At 40.4% G+C, this 20,428-nt stretch overlaps 1 protein-coding gene across 1 annotated transcript in view; it reads left to right on the top strand.

The window, feature by feature from the left end:
- PRDM5 (PR/SET domain 5) overlaps positions 1-20,191 on the top strand; it is a 260,338-nt gene extending 240,147 nt beyond the window's left edge. Inside the window, exons 15-16 of the mRNA XM_052642308.1 lie at positions 5,636-5,740; positions 20,027-20,191. Of these exons, the coding sequence (XP_052498268.1) occupies positions 5,636-5,740; positions 20,027-20,191 (270 nt within the window). The remainder of the gene's footprint in view (positions 1-5,635; positions 5,741-20,026) is intronic.
- The last annotated feature ends 237 nt before the right edge of the window (positions 20,192-20,428 follow it).

Raw genomic sequence — 20,428 nt, forward strand, 5'->3', positions numbered from 1 at the left:
TCCTATGGTCCCTGGCAGAAGCGAACACAAATGCTGTCTGGAGGGACTTACCCTCAATCTGAGGGGTCACAGGATTTTAACAGATAAGGGCCACCAAACATGAGCTCATGATTCCAAATTCCAGGAACACCCAAGGAAACAAGAGCCATGAGCGGGAGACAGGAGAAACCACAAGAAGCAGAACTGAACTTCAAAAGCACATAAGATAAGGGTTTATCTGATTTAAAAAATTGTATAAATGCCTAGAATATTTTAAAATAGGCATGAGCAGCATGAAAAAAAGGCAAGATTGTATTAAAAAGTAAGCATAATTGAAAAGAGCTAAATGGAAAGTTCTAGAACTTAAAAATACAATAACTCAAATGATCTTGTTAGATATTTAAGTTATTCATACCTGAAGAGAACTGATCAAGCGATTCTAAAGAAAAACATAGAGTGCAGTACAAAGCGGAGAAGGCAGTGGCACCCCACTCCAGTACTCTTGCCTGGAAAATCCCATGGATGGAGGAGCCTGGTGGGCTGCAGTCCATGCTAAGGGTCGGACATGACTGAGCAACTTCCCTTTCACTTTTCACTTTCCTGCATTGGAGAAGGAAATGGCAACCCACTCCAGTGTTCTTGCCTGGAGAATCCCAGGGACAGAGGAGCCTGGTGGGCTGCCGTCTATGGGGTCTCACAGAGTCGGACACGACTGAAGTGACTTAGCAGCAGCAGCAGCAATACAAAGAGATGGAAATGGCTAAGACAGGTTAAGAAAAATGAGAAATAAAAAGACCTAATTGAGTTTATAGGCTTTCATTCAACAAAAATGGGAAACAAAGCCATTTTCAGTCAAAATCACAATTTACTCTCAGCTGATCCTTGGAAATTCAAATACATAAGAACACAGGAAAAGTAAAGAAATTTTTAGTGTGTAGATCTTCACAAGCCAGATCATCACGATGGTGTGATCACTCACCTAGAGCCAGACATTCTGGAATGGGAAGTCAAGTGGGCCTTAGGAAGCATCACTACAAACAAAGCTAGTGGTGGTGATAGAATTCCAGTTGAGCAATTTCAAATCCTGAAAGATTATGATGTGAAAATGCTGCACTCATTTTGCCAACAAATCTGGAAAACTCAGCAGTAGCCCACAGAACTGGAAAAGGTCAGTTTTTATTCCAATCCCAAAGAAAGGCAATGCCAAAGAATGCTCAAACTACCCCACAATTGCACTCATCTCACACTCTGGTAAAATAATGCTCAAATTTCTCCAAACCAGGCTTCAACAATACGTGAACCGTGAATTTCCAGATATTCAAGCTGGATTTAGAAAAGGCAGAGGAACCAGAGATCACATTACCAGTATTCACTGGATCATCAAAAAAGCAGGAGAGTTCCAGAAAAACGTCTACTTCTGCTTTATTGACTATGCCAAAGCCTTTGACTGTGTGGATCACAACAAACTGTGGAACATTCTGAAAGAGATGGGAATACCAGACCACCTGACCTGCCTCTTGAGAAAACTGTATGCAGGTCAGGAAGCAACAGTTAGAACTGGACATGGAACAACAGACTGGTTCCAAATAGGAAAACGAGTACGTCAAGGCTGTATATTGTCACCCTGCTTATTTAACTTATATGCAGAGTACATCATGAGAAACGCTGGGCTGGAAGAAGCACAAGCTGGAATCAAGATTGCTGGGAGAAATATCAGTAACCTCAGATATGCAGATGACACCACCCTTATGGCAGAAAGTGAAGAGGAACTGAAAAGCCTCTTGATGAAAGTGAAAGAGGAGAGTGAAAAGTTTGCTTAAAACTCAACATTCAGAAAAGTAAGATCATGGCAGCCAGTCCATTCAGTTCAGTTCAGTTCAGTCACTCAATCATGTCCAACTCTTTGAAACCCCAAGAATTGCAGCACACCAGGCCTCCCTGTCCATGACCAGCTCCTTCATGGCAAATAGAGGGGGAAACACTGGAAACAGTGGCTGACTTTATTTGGGGGCTCCAAAATCACTGCAGATGGTGACTGCAGCCCTGAAATTAAAAGATACTTATTCCTTGTAAGGAAAATTATGACCAACCTAAACAGTATATTAAAAAGCAGAGACATTACTTTGCCAACAAAAGTCCATCTAGTCAAGGCTATGGTTTTTCTAGTACTCATGTATGGATGTGAGAGTTGAACTATAAAGAAAGCTGAGTGTTGAAGAATTGATGCTTTTGAACTGTGGTGTTGGGGAAGACTCTTAAGAGTCCCTTGGACTGCAAGGAGATCCAACCAGTCCATTCTAAAGGAGATCAGCCCTGGGTGTTCATTAGAAGGACTGATTCTAAAGCTGAAACTCCAGTACTTTGGCCACCTCCTTTGAAGAGTTGACTCAATGGAAAAGACCCTGATGTTGGGAGGGATTGGGGGCAGGAGGAGAAGGGGATGACAGAGGATGAGATGGTTGGATGGCATCACTGACTCGATGGACATGAGTTTGAGTGAACTCCGGGAGTTGGTGATGGACAGGGAGGCCTGGCGTGCTGTGATTCATGGGGTCGCAAAGAGTCAGACACAACTGAGCAACTGAACTGAACACATAACATGAAAAGGCATTCTATACACGGCATACTAATTAGTACATGGGAAAACATATGAACTTTAGATTATGTTAAACATACATAGTAGAGCTTCCGTGGTAGCTCAGACAGTAAAGCATCTGCCCACCATGCGAGAGACCCGGGTTCAATCCCTCGGTTGGGAAGATCCCGTGTAGAAGGAAATGGCAACCCACTCCAGTACTCTTGCCTGGAAAATTCCATGAACTGAGGAGCCTGATAGGCTACAGTCCATGGTGTTGCAAAGAGTCGGATATGACTGAGCCACTTCACTGACAGTAAAAAAAAAAATTTTAAGGATAACCACGAAAAGCGTAGTGATGAGTTTGTAAGTTCTACAATAGCACGGGATCAACCCAAAACATGTAAGAAAATATAAGGGAGAAAATCTCAGGAAACAGCAGATAAAAGCAAAGCACAAAATAAAATGTTAGAAACTATTTAAATATATTATTAATAATGATAAATATTAAATAAATATCCTGTTGTATTTTATTATAATGGTGATATATTCTCACATATAAAATTTAAACAATAATAAAAAGTAATAAAAAGCAAAACTCACTAACTTGGAAAAGTGACATAAGTTTAGATTAAAATTTTTCAGTTGTATGGTATTTATAACAGATGCTCATCGTACCTAAGATATAGACTGTTTGAAAGTAAAACAGATGGAAATAACTAGGCAAATACTATTTCCTCTATTTTTAAAGTGAGATATAGTTGACATATAACACTGTTAAAGGTGTGCAACGTTGATTTGGTATGTTTGTTTATTGCAGTATGATTACATCATAGCGTTAGCTAAAACCTCCATCATGTCATATAATTATCATTTCTGTTGTAAGAACATTTAGGCTCTAGTCTTTTATCAGCTTTGCAGTATATACTACAGTACGGTTGACTGTATTCACATTGCTGTGCATTGAGTCTCCAAACTTACCTTCTAACTCCAAATTTGTACCTTCGACCAACATTTCAACAAGTCTCCCAACCCTCACAAAATACTAATTTTAAAAAGCTTTTTTAGCTATATTATTAACAAACTATTTTAAGGTGAAAAGGATGATATAGATAAAGAAAGTAACTTTCAAATGATAAAAGGTCCTATTTCCCAGGAGTGTCATAGTTTTAAATTTATATATCATCATTGTGTACATGAGTTTCAAAAATTTTAACTACAGCAATAGAATTCTAAGAATATACTAGATATTGAAGTGTAAAGTTGTTTTTAAAATGATGCATCTTTCTTTAAAAATATATGTTTATTTGGCTGCTCCGGGTCTTACTTGTGGCACATGGAATCTTTGTTGCCATGCACAGGCTCATTGTTGCCACACGTAGGATCTTAATTCCTTGACCAGGGATCAAACCTGTGCGCCCCCACTGGGAGCACAGAGTCTTAACCACCGGACCGCCAGATGATTCCCTAAAACGGTTATTTGTTTTGTAGAGCTACTTGGCCATTCCCTTTTCTGGGAATGCTGAAGGTGCAGTCCCGCCTCTGGATATACATACTGTAGGAAATTATGATTGCTCATCTGTGTTCAAGTATACACTTGTAAGAATGTTCAGAATAACATTGTTTATAAGAATGAAAAATTGGTGAAAACTTGAATATCCATTGCAGCAGAATGTACATAAGCAAATTGTGGTGTTGCCATCGAATGTAATACTATACTCGTTGCTGCTAAGTCACTTCAGTCGTGTCCGACTCTGTGCGACCTCGTAGATGGCAGCCCACCAGGCTCCTCTGTCCCTGGGATTCTCCAGGCAAGAACACTGGAGTTGGTTGCCATTTCCTTCTCCAGTGCATAAAAGTGAAAAGTGAAAGTGTAGTCACTCAATCGTGTCCAACTCTTTGCGACCCCATGGACTGTAGCCTACCAGGCTCCTCCATCCATGGGATTTTCCAGGCAAGAGTACTGGAGTGGGTTGCCATTTCCTTCTCCACTATATTCATTAAGAATGAATAAATAGGAGGTACATGTGTTCATAAAAATATTCCATTTCTTAAGCTAGCTGGTGGATGTACATATGTGATTATTTACATACTGTTTTGTAGGTCTGAATATTTTTATAATAGTCTTTTAAATACTAAGGGGAAAATATACATAGAAACATGATATTTAAAACTATATACATAGTATCTCAATTCAAAAAGCATCTATAGCAATATTTTAAGCTATATTTGAAAAAAAATCTTATTGCAGTTTTAAACAAATCTTTTTATCAATGCTCTATTTAGTAACTGGCCAGCTGTTTTAATGAAACAATGTGAATTAATTTATTTTGCAATTTATTTCAAGCTTAAAAGATGATGACTTAAGTTTCTGGTATCAAGATGGCTAAGGAATTTGGGTATTTTTTTTCCTTGTTCTTTGGAGATACTCTTTTCCTTAAGAGTCTATGATCAATTAAAAAAATAAATAAATAAATTTTTAAAAAAAAGAGTCTATGATCAGCTGTAAATAATGCCTCATTTTTAAAAGTAATTTAGATTTTTTAAAAGAACATCCTTCCTAGGAAAAAAATAGTGGACAATATGAAAATTCTTAAAGTCACAGTCTAGTTCTAAGGTCTTAAACTTACCCTTAAAATTTGTTAAACTTTGCTCTGGGCTTTCATTTCCAGGAATCCCTTTGAGAGTGAACAGTTTGCAGCATGTAAGCCAGGGGTCCCAAACTGTTTGTTTCGACGATGCCCTTTTAGCAGGCTCTCCAAGATGGAAAGAAAACCTCAGAGTTCAGTCTAGCAAGTGGTTAGGTCACAGCAATCCTGCATAATCTCTCTTTGGACTGTCAGGACTGAATGGAAAGGAAGGTAGTGACTCCGATGCTGGAGCTATGAACCACGTGGTAGTCTTAAGGCTGCCCAACAGGTTTTGTGTACTCCTGTTTTCCGCTGCAGATTTATAAGAATTAATGGCACCTGTGAGTGTGCTGTTGCATCTTGCAGAACTAGCTAAAATGTGCTCCGATGTACCCCTTCCTGAGGATGGCCCTGCACTCACTCGCATTCCTGGCCTCTTCCCTGACTGCAGGAGAAGCCGTACAAGTGCTCAGAGTGCGGCAAGGCCTTCAGCCAGAAGCGCGGCCTGGACGAGCACACGAGGACGCATACCGGGGAGAAGCCTTTCCAGTGCGACGTGAGTGTGCTTCCCTGCTTCCTGTCGTCCTCCTGTAACCTCCAGAGACAGGAGATACATACGTGGGGATGTATCCATGCGTCCTTTCGTGCACGTGTGAGTGAGTGAGTGTGTGTGTGTGTACACACTTTACAGTGCTAGTCTGTCTATTAATGTCTTGTTCTCCTTATTCCTTTTGATTGCATAGTCTGTGTAACCACATTGTAGCATGTTTTTTTACCCTAGTTTTCTGGCAGCCCATGAACTTCGATTTTCTTTAAGACATACTTGTACCCTGTTTTAATGCAATTGAGTTGTTATTCTAAGGCATAAATGCATGATGACTAAGACAGGTTTCATGTGTCTGGCCAAGTCTTTTGATAGGTTGATTATAGTTAACCAGAGATTTAACTGGTTATAGATATTTTTATTTATTTTGTTAAAGCCAAACAATGAATTTCTAAAACAAGTATAAACTGCTTTAAAAAGTGTCACTGCTGATTGCTTAGATTTTCTGCTTATGACATTTGAAGTGAAATGAAATTATCAACGTAGTTGTTCACATTATTAATGAAAGGACAGAAATACTACCCTTGTCAGTAAAATGAATTGGATCATTGATTAATTTAGAGAAAAATGGTTTATCGATGAACAGTGTCACCATTTTCTTCTGTAAGATTGACAGTTGACAGAAAGTTGACAGTGGTGTTAGGGAAAACTTATTTCTAATACAGAAATAGTGAAAACAAAGTATTGTTGTAGTTTAGTGTAAAAAGAAACTTTGAAGTTGTGATGTGTGATGTTGCCCAGTTCACAGTTACCTTTCAGTGTCAAGGGAGACTGGAGGACTCGTCCCCTTGGCATACTCTGCAGAGTAAAGGGTGGGGTAAGCAGTCTGTATGAATGGAAATCACAGACATATACACTGCTTTTCTTGTCTTTCCATGAAGCTCTGGTGGTAAGGTTAAGGCAGCAGTGTACTCCCAAAGGACTGCTCACAAAAAGTACATTTATCAACAGTGAACTTCTGTTAAGGAGAGGACTATTGGTGGAAAACGAAATGCACACATGGAGAGCTCTATCCGGAACAGGGGGTACAGTCAGTTTAACAGCTTAATGGATTGAGTATTCAATCCATCGGTGCTTTCACTGGAATCATTTTCATAAAAACAAAACTTATTTGGATCATTTAGTTACACAACTACACAAGTGATACGAGAAATGAAATATTAACTGTATAATGACATCTTTCTACCATCACACTACCTGACTTTTATTTATGCTGAATATCTTTGTAGACTACTTCCTTAATCTACTACTTACTGGACCATGGTGTTATTTTTTTAAAAAATTATCTTACAAGCATGATGTTTTCCATCTACTTCTATCCCATTTACTTCTATCAGATGTTCATCTCTCTGGGCCTTATCTGCCGTCTGGACTGGTTTACTGAGGAAAGATGCAAGTTTAATGCCTCCAAAACTTCCCTGAAATTCAGCCTGCTCAGAGAACTGGCTGGCTGTTCAGTCTTGTCCTCTTAACCTACTTATTCGAGATAGAAGTCATCCTTTCTCACCCCACTGCCATCCAGCTCCTTCCTAAGTATTAACCGTTCTCAAATCCGTTGCCTCCTCTGTTTTGGTTCCCAATAGCAGTGCGTAGCCTAGACCCTCACCTCACTGCTTCTTATTACATCCAACCTTCAATGTATGTGTTCTCCACCCCAACCAAGACGATTTTTTAAAAAATCAAAATGAAATTAACATAAAATTAACCATTTTAAAGTGCACCATTTAGTGGCACTTAGTACATTGACAGTAATGTGCAGCCATCCCCTTTGTTCGAAAACATTTTACCATCTCCAAATAAAGTTCCACACTCTCCCCAGACCCTCACTCTCCCCAGACCCTGGCACGCGCCACTCTGCTCTTCTCTATATATCTACCTATATTTTATATTTTTACTATAAGTGAATCATATAATATGTGACCTTTTATGACTGACTGATCTCACTTAACACAGTGTTCTCAAGGATAATCTACATTGTAGCTTATTTAGTACATTACCTTTTATGGCTGAATGATATTCCATTTATGTATATGTCACGATTTGTTTATCTGTGTCAGCTGATGAATGTTTGGGTTGTTTTTACTTTCTGGCTATTGTGCCTACTGCAGAAACAAAGGCGTTTATACATGTTTTAATTACCTGTTTTCAGTTATTTTTGTTAAGTACCTAGAAATGGAATTGCTGTGTCCATATGGTGATTCTGGGTTTGAGTTTTTGAGGAAATGCCATACTGCTTTTCACAGTAGCTGCACCATTTTATATTCCCACCAGGAATACATGAGGATTCCAGTTTCTCATCATTCTTGTCAACACTTAATATTTTCTCTTTTATAAAATTATATTCATCTTAGTAGATGTGAACTGGTGTATCGTTGTGGTGATTTACATTTCCCAAGGGATTAATGATGTTGAATATCCTTTCAGCAAATGTATGTACTTGGTTTTTGATGTTCTCTGGAAAAATGTCTGTTCAAGTCCTTTGCCCATTTTAAAACTATGTTGCTTGTCTCTTTGTTGCTGAGTGTGAGACACTAGATACTAGACCCTTATCAGATATGATTGCAAATATTTTCTTTCATTTTATTAAATATATGTCCTTTTTTCACATTCTTTATGTTCTTTGATACATAAAACTTTTCAGTTTTGATGTTTAATTTATCCATTTTTTCTGTTTGTAACTATGCATTTTTGTTCCTATTTGAGAATATACTGCCAAACTCAAGGTCATAAAGATTTACCTTTATGTTTTTTCCTAAGAGTTTTCTAATTTTACCTCTAAGGTTTAGATAATGTAAATCCATATCGAGTTAACTTTTTGTGTATGGTGTGCGGTAGAGGTCCATTGTTTGTTGCATTTTTTCAGTCTTTTACTATTGAATGTGATGTTAATTACGCATTTAAAAAATAAGTTCCTTTATTATGTTGAAAAAGTTCTCTTCTAGTTTCCTGAATATCAAAACAGGATTTTGAATCTTGTCAAATACTTTTCTGAATCACTTGACATCATTTTCTTTTCGTTTTGTCCTGTTAATGTGGTATATTACATTGTTTGATTTTTTTTTCTTTTTTTTTTAATGCTGAACTACCATTACGGTCCTGAGATAAACACTGCTTTGTCGTAGCTTTGTGTGTGTGCGTGTTCAGTCGTGTCTGACTCTTTGTGACCCCTCGGATTTTCGCCCACTAGGCTCCTCTGTCCATGGAATTTTCCACACCAGAATACTGCAGTGGGTTGCCATGCCCTCCTCCAGGGGATCTTCCCCACCCAAGGATTGAACCTGCGTCTCCTGCACTGGCAGGCAGATTCTTTACCACTGAGCTGCCTGGGAAGCCCCTTGTCATAGCTTATAACCCTCTTACTATGATTTTGGATTCAGCTTGTTAGGGTTTTTTTTTGTTTCATCTTGTTTTCTGATTGTTCATTTGAAGATTTTTTTCACATATTCTCATAGTTTTCTTTCATTGTAATATCTTCGGCAGTGATATCAAGGTCATGCTGACCTCACAGACTGAGTAGCAGGTGTTCCCTCCTCTTCTATTTTTTGGAAGAGTGTGAGAGAATTGGTGTTAATTCTTCTTTCAATGCTTGGTAGAATACATCAGTGAAACTACTGGGTCCTAGACTTTTCTTTGTTGAGAGGATTTTTGATTTGGTCTTTTTACTTGTTACAGGTATCCTGAATTTTTCTATTTCTTGTTGAGTCAGTTTTAGTATTTGTGTATTTCTAGGAATTTGTCCATGCTGACTAGGTTATCTAGCTTGTTGGCATGCAGATCATAGTGTTCTCTTATAATCAATGGGTTTTCCTGGTGGCGCAGATGGTAAAGAATCTGTCTGCAATGCAAGGGACCGGGGCTCAATCCCTGAGTCAGGAAGGTCCCCTGGAGACGGGAATGGCTACCCACTCCAGTATTCTTGCCTGAAGAATTCCACGGACAGAGGAGCCTGACGAGCCAAGAATCAGACACGACTGAGCGACTAACACACACTTATAACCAATCCCTTGTGTTTCTTTGGGTTTGGTATTAATTTCACAGTGTGACTTCCTCAATATAAACTCGATCACGCTTCTCTGTGATGACTTCTCACAACCTGTAAGGTAAAATCCACCTTCCTACTTGACCGCAAAGTTACTGTGGTCTTTGTCAGTTCTTGCTGTTTTGTATCTTAATAATCCCTTATCTGTCAGTATGCCGCAGTTTCTTTGCAGTGATCCTTACAGTTTCCTGAGCAGCACTATTGCTTCACATCTCTGTCTCTTGTTCCAGGTAGCTTGCATACACTATTCCTTATGCCTGGAATGCCCTTTTCTGCTTCTGGTCCCACTGCCATGTATATGTCTATATATGCATATTTCTGCTACATACATGTGTGTATGTATATATACATGCATATGTATATGTGTATGGCATTTGAGTGGCACTGAGTAAAACTATAAAGAAGAAACTGACACGCCTCTATCTCAGTTCTGGAGATAGCACAGTTGTGCTTCAGTAGGCCACTTCACTCATCAAACTACCCTAACCCCTTAGGCCCAGTCATTCCATGCAGTGCAGCTCCCTCATGCGATACCTATTGAAATTTAAATGTCTTTACGACTACACATATGGTACATGACTTCCAAATTCTTTTTTCTCCTGTCTTGATCTCTCTTTTGGACTCTAGGCAAATACTGTGAATTGCCTATACAGCATGTCTCCTCTCTCTGAACATGTTTCCTTCAACTGCTGAACTCTCTCTGAGAACCACATCTTCAAATAGCCCAAACCAATGGTCTGAGCCTCATGTCTCATCGCTTTTTCCCCTGAGCTATAACCAGTAGCATCATCTAGTTGAGACTCTATAGTCAGAATGGCACAGGGATCCACAGTTTATATGTATTCTCTGTGATTTCACTACCATCCAGAAATGCTGTGTCCAGCTCTTTGCAACCCCATGGACTGTAGCTCGCCAGGCTCCTGTGTCCATGGGATTTCCCAGGCAAGAATATTGGAGGAGGTTGCCATGCCCTCCTCCAGGGGATCTTTTCAACCCAGGGATTGAGCCTGCATCTCTTATGTCTACTACATTGGCAGGTGGGTTCTTACCACTAGTGCCACCTGGGAAGCTCCTTTCTAGGAAGCAGTTGAGGCTCCCGGTGCTGCTTTCAGTTCTCGGCTCAGGCTTCTGTCTCTCTCACTCCCAGTACTTTCTTAACCCTCAACCCATAGTCACCTTCTCCTTCACTGTACTCACGTTCCCCTGAAATAGTACACGTTTTTAAAATCATTTATCACCTGTTATAAGTTCCACGACAACAGTGTTTCTCTTGTTTACTGCTGTGTTTCCAGCCCTAGAACAATGCCTAGCATGTAAGACGCATTCAGAGAGTCTTTTCAAGGAATGAACAAACGAATTCATGACCACTCTCTTAGTTTGTGTCCGAATCATTTCTGACTTGGAGAGGAATAATATTTGGCCTCCCTGACCCCAGCAGTGTACCTTGAAGCTTGCCGACTAAATTATACCTTAGCATCGGTCTCTTCTTCAGTTCCCGCCACTTGCAGAATGTACGTCCTTCCAGTCTTCTATTATGATTGCCAAGGTCTCTGGGGTTCGGCTCCAGCCTTCTAACTTCCTTCTCTCAGGTTACGCCTCTGGCAGTCTCATAGCGTCAGCCTGAGTGAATGGTTTTCACTTCCCCACCTGAGCCTTGCTCCCTGCTCCTCTGTACCTGTGTGTGTTTTCTTTCCTCTCCCTGCAATGTCACTCTCCACCTTAGGACACTGTCACCCCTGTGCATCTGGGCAGAGTTCAGCGCACCCTCCTCCATGTCTGTCTCGACATGAAGTTCATGGCATTGCAAGCATTTCTCCTTAGCACCCTGGACTCCACAAGGGCAGGAGAGAGTGGTCTTTGTCACTGTGCTCCTTACTGAAGTAGTAGACACACTGTGTGGTAAGTACTTGATAACTGAAAATGTCTGTATAGAAGTCTAATACTGTATCCAAGGACTTTCTGTTAAACATATTGTTTCACTTTTAAGACAAAATCAGTTTACCCTCAGCCTAGAGAAAGAATAAAAATTTTTTCCTCATTTTTGGGCCTATGAATTAATACTAAGGTGGCATAGGTTGAGGGGGTTGTATCACAGGTGGAAAGACAGAAAAGGAAGCACCCCTGTTGGAAGTCCTTTCTGCTCTCCCATATTTTTAAAAGACTATAATCATCCTTATGTTTGACCAATTTATACAGAGCATCAGTTTGAAGCCTCTTAATGACTGCATTTAAGTTCATGAAAACATAGCTTTTAACATGTAGGTAGTCAGTTTCACAGCCATGACATCACTGCTCTGCTGACATTTAATCTTCTGTCCTGGCCCTCGTTCAGCACCCTGTCGGATCGTTCCCACCCCCATGTCCTGTTGGAGCTTCCAGGACCCTGAATTCTGAGCCATCATCATGACTCAGCATCCTGCTCAGCTCCCTTTCTGGTCCTCCGGTTGGCCGACGCCGTAACTCTCCCGTGGTGACTGTATAGGTGGAGTTCCTCTTTGTAGCCCTCATAGCACACTGGTGAGACGAGCTGTCTGAGAATCTCTTTCTTTTTTTTTCTCAAAGAGATTTTCATTTCTGAAAAAAATGGAGTCAGCCAGGCAAATGGAAGAAAGTACAGGGGGCTCACATATCTCTGTTTGAAGTGAGCACCTTTAATAATAGCTGGCCTGGGGGAGGTGGTATAGACTCTGAACCCAGAGTGTCTGGATTTAAACCCTAGAAACCACCTCCTAGTTCTGTGACCTTGGGCAGCCTGCTTGAAACGGAAGTACGTGTCAGTTTCCTTCTGTAAATTGAGGATAATAGTACTGGTATCTATCTAAAAGGGTTTGAGAACTGAACAAGCTGATGTTTAGAAATTGCTAAAGGTGGTTCCTGGCACACAGTGAAAGCAGCTGTTAGTGCCAAAACCTAGTCCCCGTGCCAGATAGTGAAGTAAAACAGTGAACAAGATGCAGTGTCCTCTGCTCTCATGGAAATCACATTCTTGCGGAGTATAGCCTTAAATCAACCTGAATAAATGTCTGATTGCATTTTATGATAAAGACTGGGAAAAGGGGAAATGAGGGTGCTATGTAGGAGTAGTTAGGGAAGAATTCTGTGAGTAACCTAAAAGATGGAATCAGCAATGGGGGAAAGAGCGTTCTAGGGTCGGCAAACAGAACAGAACAAGGCCTGATAGTGGGAAAAGGAAGGGTTGTTAGGGAAAGTAAGGAAGCAGGTGGAGCTAGAGCTCGGTGAGAGAGAAAGAGGGGCCAGTACCGTTGGAGAGCAGACTGGGAGCCTTTTAGCCACAGCAAGGAATTTGTTTTGAATCTAATTTCAACAGGGAGCCATTGAAGAATTTGGTATCTGTTGTTCCTTTGGACATCAGGTTTAGAGTAAGGAGCCAGGGGGAGAGAAAATAGGGAACACATTTTAATTCTTTCTTATTTATGATCCCAGTTGTTCATTTAGACTTATAAAACAGTTTAGAGTTTCCTTTACTTGCAAATAATCTCTTAAGATACCTTTTTAGGTTTTTCCAGAATTATTCCACAGCCTTTAAGTTACTTATATTGCTCAGAGGGATTGTATCAATCATCTAACTTCCTCCTCCTTTCTTTTCTTTTAATAAATATCAGTGGAGTGACTACTCTTGCCCTCCTGTTCTTTAGACTAGTAAGAAGAGATATTAGAAAGCACACAATTTATTGATTACACTGAAGGTAAGTGTTACCAAGAAACTGTAAAAGCTACTATGAGAGCATTTAGTGGAGGACAGACCCTGAGGAACACATGGGAGGCAGCTGGAAAAGAGGAGTGAGAAAGTCCTGGGGTCGGAAGGTGTGGTGTTCGTCACCAGCCTACACTAAAACTGAGCGGTTGGGCTAGAGTTTAGTGAGTTTCCATCAAAGTAAGGAAGGATCCAGGAAACAGTTTGTAGGTAACAATATGATATTTGTCCTTTTGCAACTCCTCCAGCTGCTGGGTGGAGCGTGGACAGTAGGGGATAAGGATGCATGCAGAAGGATCCAGGTAGTATTTATAACCTGGGCACTTTCAACAGTGTGAAATTGTCCACAAGTCACAGGGAATTTGCCTCTCTACCCTTATACAATATGCAGGCAGTAACCCCCAATCTTGAGGATGGTTACACATCCCCCCTAATTCCGAACACTTTCCTGAGAGGAGGGAAAATTGTACCACTGTTTGAGAAACAATGACATTGGCTGTTGTAATAATCTGCACTTTGATTTCCAGAGTGAGGCGCTGCATATCCCAGGAGGCTAGGAGACATCCATGGGGAAGCAGGAAGGAAACATTACAGCTTTGATCCCTGCTCATCATATATGACGGAGAAGGCATTGGCACCCCACTCCAGTACTCTTGCCTGGAAAATCCCATAGACGGAGGAGCCTGGTAGGCTGCAGTCCATGGGGTTGCTAAGAGTCGGGCACGACTGAGCGACTTCACTTTCGCTTTTCACTTTCATGCATTGGAGAAGGAAATGGCAACCCACTCCAGTGTTCTTGCCTGGAGAATCCCAGAGACAGTGGCCCCCCCATCTATGGGATCTCACAGAGTCAGACACGACTGACGCGACTTGGCAGTAGCAGCAGCAGCATCATATATGACAAAAATAGGAACGGATTTAAGCCTTGTTATCACTGAACAGAGGGCTTGGTGCCCTGGTTCCCAGGTGGTCTCAGGTGATGTGCACACTCTGAGGTAAGAGCAGCAATTCCACAGTGACGCAGGTTGTCACTTGTTCATTTCTGTGCATTGTCAGATTTGTGATTTATGTGTGCCCATGAAGCAGAGATGTGAATTCTGTTATCTGTTTTAAAACAGAGTACAGAAGAGTCCTATACAGAAACCACAGATTGAAAATGATATTTATAATATAAGCACAGAGTACCAAAAGAGAAGACAGCAGAGTTAAAATTACTAGTTAGCAGTAAATTTAGATTAAAAAATGACACCATCATATCTGGAAAAAAGTAAACCAAAAATTGAAATTATCCAGAAGTGACACTTATTTGTCTATACTTTTGTTAAAGATGACTTTGAGTCTAAATATACTAGATCATATCTTAGATTTTGCCTAATGAAAGTATGAAGTCATAATTATTAGCACAAAACTTTGCTTCATCTTTTTCACATGCTTTTAAAAGTTTGTCTTTAATAGTATAACTTACAGCTTAGTACACTTGGTACATTTTATTGACAAATATAGATAAGTGGTGCCTGCTGAAATGATTTCTTTTGGCTGGAGAAGCACTGGTCTCGGCAGGTAATGGTTTGCGCTCAGGCTGTGGCAGCAGAGATGGAGACAATTACATGTCTTCTAGAAATGTGTATGGGGAAGACGTGGTGGTGACTCTGAGGTGGGAACCAGGGAGACGTAGATCGAGGCTGAGCCAGATCTCCAGCAGATTCAGACAGGTGGCACTTTTTGTTTTAAGAGAATTAGATTTGGGAGACAGTCTTTTTTTTTAGTTAAAGTATAGTTGATAAGTTATAAGTGTACAGTGTAGCGATTCACAATTTCAAAGGTTATATTTCATTTACAGTTATTATAAAATATTTGCTGTACTTTCTGTGTTGTATATTGTAGTGTAATATATACCTAGTAGTTTGTACCTGTTAATCCCCTGGCCCTGGATTGCCCCAGCCTCCTCCTCGCTCTCCACTGGTAACCTCTAGTTTGTCCTCTCTCTCTGTGAGTCTGCTGCTTTTTGTTATAGTCACTAGTTTGCTGTACTTTTCAGATTCCAGTTCTGTGTAAGACTTAGTAAATTTGAAGTGTCTTATTCAACAAGCATTTAAATCCTCCACTGTACAGATAAGGAGAATAGACTGAATCAGAGATAGATATTGGCAAGAGAGCTCCATATAAACAGTCACAAAAAGCATGACTCTGATGAAGATAACCAGGGAAGAAAACAGCTAGTGAATGAAGACGTGGGTTAAGGAACAGACACTGTGATGAGGGGGAAATGGCCAGAAACATAGCAGGAAAACAAGGAGAATAGGTCCTCACAGAAACTAAATGAAAGGCAGAAGGAAAGGGCCAGGCGTGCCATGCGATGCTGGAACTTCATGCCGGATGAGGTTTCAGGAGTCCCTACTGCCATGCAGAGGTTGTCGGTGATGCATCAAAGTAGTTTAGAGAGTTAAAAACTCTTACTAAGGCAGAATTCTGTTGGGAGTGGGCTTGAGGCATGGATGGAACATTAGGATGTGCATCCTTCAATTAACCAAGTGTACTTTTTCCATTCCAAAGTAGTATTTGGTTTCTAATTACAAAAGTTTCCTTTTCTGTTTCAGAAGAATTAGGAAATACAGACGGGTATAAAGATAGAAATAAAATGATCAAATTTCTCAATTGATGTCAACTAATATTAATGTCAGTCTCTTGATATTTTCAAGTACTTATTTATATAGATATAGTTATGATCTTTATTTCAGTATTGTACATTAAATTGTACATTACTGTTATTCTGTTTTCTTGCCTTTACATTCTCCCTTGCCTTTAAGTATTTTTTGAAGTACGATTTCTTTTAATCAGCTGAGAAGTATTTCTTCATCTGGCTATATAAAAAATGAATATACTCTTAAACTTTGGGCAAGTAAGTCATTTGTAATACTCCACTTCTGTGAATAATTCCGTGATGAACATCTTATTTGTACATCTTGAACTAAGAGCTCTTCATACAGATAGCACTCCTGGTTCTTTTAGTTCAGTTCAGTTCAGTTCAGTCGCTCAGTCGTGTCCGACTCTGCGACCCCATGAATCGCAGCTCGCCAGGCCTCCCTGTCCATCACCAACTCCCAGAGTTCACTCAGACTCATTTCCATCAAGTCAGTGATGTCATCCAGCCATATCATCGTCTGTCGTCCCCTTCTCCTCCTACCACCAATCCTTCCCAGCATCAGAGTCTTTTCCAGTGAGTCAACTCTTCGCATGAGGTGGCCAAAGTACTGGAGTTTCAGCTTCAGCATCATTCCCTCCAAAGAAATGCCAGGGCTGATCTCCTTCAGAATGGACTGATTGGATCTGCTTGCAGTCCAAGGGACTCTCAAGAGTCTTCTCCAACACCACAGTTCAAAAGCACCAATTCTTCAGCGCTCAGCTTTCTTCACAGTCCAACTCTCACATCCATACATGACAACTGGAAAAACCATAGCCTTGACTAGACAGACCGTAGTCGGCAAAGTAATGTCTCTGCTTTAGAATATGCTATCTAGGTTGGTCATAACTTTCCTTCCAAGGAGTAAGCGTCTTTTAATTTCATGGCTGCAGTCACCATCTGCAGTGATTTTGGAGCCCCCCAAAATAAAGTCTGACACTGTTTCCACTGTTTCCCCATCTATTTCCCATGAAGTGATGGGACCAGATGCCATGATCTTCATTTTCTGAATGTTGAGCTTTAAGCCAACTTTTTCACTCTCCTCTTTCACTTTCATCAAGAGGCTTCTTCAAGAAAATTAGAGACACCAAGGAAATATTTCATGCAAAGATAGGCTCGATAAAGGACAGAAATGGTATGGACCTAACAGAAGCAGAAGATATTAAGAAGAGGTGGCAAGAATACACAGAGGAACTATACAAAAAAGATCTTCATGACCAAGATAATCACAATGGTGTGATCACTCACCTAGAGCCAGACATCCTGGAATGTGAAGTCGAGTAGACCTTAGAAAGCATCACTACCAACAAAGCTAGAGGAGGTTCTTTTAAGGCTTGTGAAAATACTAATAATCTCTGTTTGTCCAAGATGCTTTGGGGAAAGGGCTTCTCAGTACCATTACACTCCCATCAGCATTATTTTCTGTAATTGTGCATATTCTATTCCCTGTTTTAAAACCACATTTGGGCATGTGTGTGTGTGTTAGTTAATAAGTGCATTTCTTGAAAATCGCTTGAGTTTGTGTTTTCCTTTTTACCCTAATTTCAGTCTTAAAGGGTACTCAGTATTTTATATCACTTATAACTTATGTATTATATCATTGTCCTTGTATTTTATGCACTTTCATATTCTTGAGTTTTTCCTTTTTATCCCCTGATTTTTACTACATGAAACTACCCAGCTTTGTTTCTCAGAGACTGTTTAAAGGTATGTACTCTGTTTTAAATTATGGCTGTAAAACTTATTTCACAAGAAGAAGTGTCCTTTCCTAAGCTTGATTGGAAGCATTGTGTTTGTTCTGGAAAATTATTCTATTTGCCTTAAAATCATCTGTATATTACAGGGAACTGCTACTCTTGATAGTAGCTGTGTTCTCTCTATCACACATGGTGACTGCTGTGGTTTCTTCTTTCCAACCTGCTGCTGATTCTTCTTGACAGAGAAGATGAAAGAGAAGAAAACAGGCACTAACGTTTATTGAGTGTCTGCAATATAGCATCTATTTGCATAGGTTACCTCATTTACCCTTAATTCTGGGAGGTACTGTTCATTGTGATCACTTTATAGCTGACAGAACTGAAGTTAAAAGGCACAACTTGTTCATCAAAACTTCCTTAGTAAGTGATAGAATCAGCTTGAAACTCGGTGAGTTAATTCAACAGATACATAGTGCTTAGGCTGTAGGCACTGTCTGCCCCTTAGGATATATGAGTGAATAGAACATACGAAGATTCTCTGCCTTCGTGGGTCTGAGGTCAGGGTGCCAGGGTAGTTGTGGGTTTAGTGAGGGGCTGTCTTCCTGATTGTGTCCTCACACGGCCTTGGCGTGTGCAGGCAGAGAGACAGAGAAGAGAATCTGTATCTCTTCCTGATCTTGTGAGGGTGTGAATCCCATCACAGGACTCCATCCTCGTGAGCTCATCTACACCTCAGGATCGCCCAGTTCCTGCACCTCCGTAATCATCACCTTGAGGATTAGGGCTTTAACTTGGGAATTTTGAGGGGACACAAGCATTCAACCCACAGCAGACTCTAAACTTACTTCCTTTAGACCGTCCTAGGCTGCTACTTCTGTATAATGCAGAATACATTATTGGATTACTCTCTCTCCTTCACAATGGGGTCTTGCCCTTCTGAATTTCTTGTTGCTATCAACATAAAATCCCCCTTCTTCCATAAAGAGAGAGGTGAATATTTTTATTTGCTTTTGTATTTTCACAAGCTTCACCTCATTCAGAATTTCAGCTTTCATTCCAGTATTTTACAGGCCTTTACCTCTCCGATTGTTTTCATTGTGTTTTTCGTGGAATTTTCACATTATTTAAGTGTGCCTTATTTTACAATGCATGTGCTTTTGAGGAATTCAAGAAGGTGGAGTTTTTGTGAATAGCACCAAACTTTTAGTGAAAACTTGGTACTATAAAAGATTTCCATTTCATTTTTACTTTTGTATAATTATGGCTTACATCTTCTGGGATAATTTAATATTTTCAATTTTTCAGCTGTTTAATGTCTGTTGAGCTAGGTGGCAATGTGGCAGAGATTACATGAAGCAAACATATTAAATGAAGTATTTTTACTGGAATACTGAGTATGTCAGGATGGTTAAAGCAGTGTTAATCTTTTACTTCACAGATGGGTCCAAATTAATCACTACTGAGACAAATTTTGTGCTTCTCATGCCAAGTACTAGAAAGATGCCCTCTAGACCATAAGACATTTTGTTTAATAAGAGGTTTAATATGAAATCATTAATATACTCCATTATGAAAAGAAAAATACTGTTTCCAGGGAGTTGTTTCTCTAGGGATGTTTAAATATAGTAAGTGGGGGAAGGAGGCATGTTGGTACACAGAAGACACATAATAAATGCAGACACCACTTGGAACTTAATTGTCTTTACTTCTGACCTTGCGTGTTAAATTCCATTTATTTCAAGAGCACTTTCTTGTTGCTACACCTGTCAGCACATATGGATAACAGGAGTTTGCATAATGTATACTGTGTGAGTGATTATTGTCGTTCAGTCGCTAAGTCGTGTCCAACTAAGCCTAACCCACCGGGCTCCTCTGTCTCTGAGATTTCCCAGGCAAGAGTACTGGAGTGGGTTGCCATTTCCTTCTTCAGGGGATCTTCTCAACTCAGGGAGCAAACCCATGTCTCCTGCTTGGCAGGCAAATTCTTTACCCGGAAAAGAGATTCTTTACCTGGCAGATTCTTAGACCGCTACCTGTGTAAGTGATGAATTTGTGTATTTTCAGATTTTTTAATGTAATGTGACTGGTATCTTTGGGTGTTTTCTAGGTTTGTGACTTGGCTTTTAGCCTGAAGAAAATGCTGATCCGACACAAGATGACTCATAATCCCAATCGTCCGCTGGCAGAATGCCAGTTTTGCCATAAGAAGTTTACAAGGAACGACTACCTCAAAGTGCACGTGGACAACATCCACGGGGAGGCTGACAGCTAGTGGCAGCTGCGAAGGGACTAAGCCGTTCCGAAGGGCTCCCGATAGGAAAGCCAGGGTTCTCTCACCTGCCTAGTGCAGCAGAAGCAGCCAAAACGCACTCAGTGGCCTCACGGTTCTTATTTGCCTACCTTTAGTGGAGAAGGCAGTGGCAGCCCACTCCAGTACTCTTGCCTGGAAAATCCCATGGACGGAGGAGCCTGGTAGGCTGCAGTCCATGGGGTCGCTAGGAGTCGGACA

This window comes from Budorcas taxicolor, chromosome 6 (genome assembly GCF_023091745.1).
Source record: "Budorcas taxicolor isolate Tak-1 chromosome 6, Takin1.1, whole genome shotgun sequence".
NCBI classification, from domain to species: Eukaryota; Metazoa; Chordata; class Mammalia; order Artiodactyla; family Bovidae; genus Budorcas; species Budorcas taxicolor.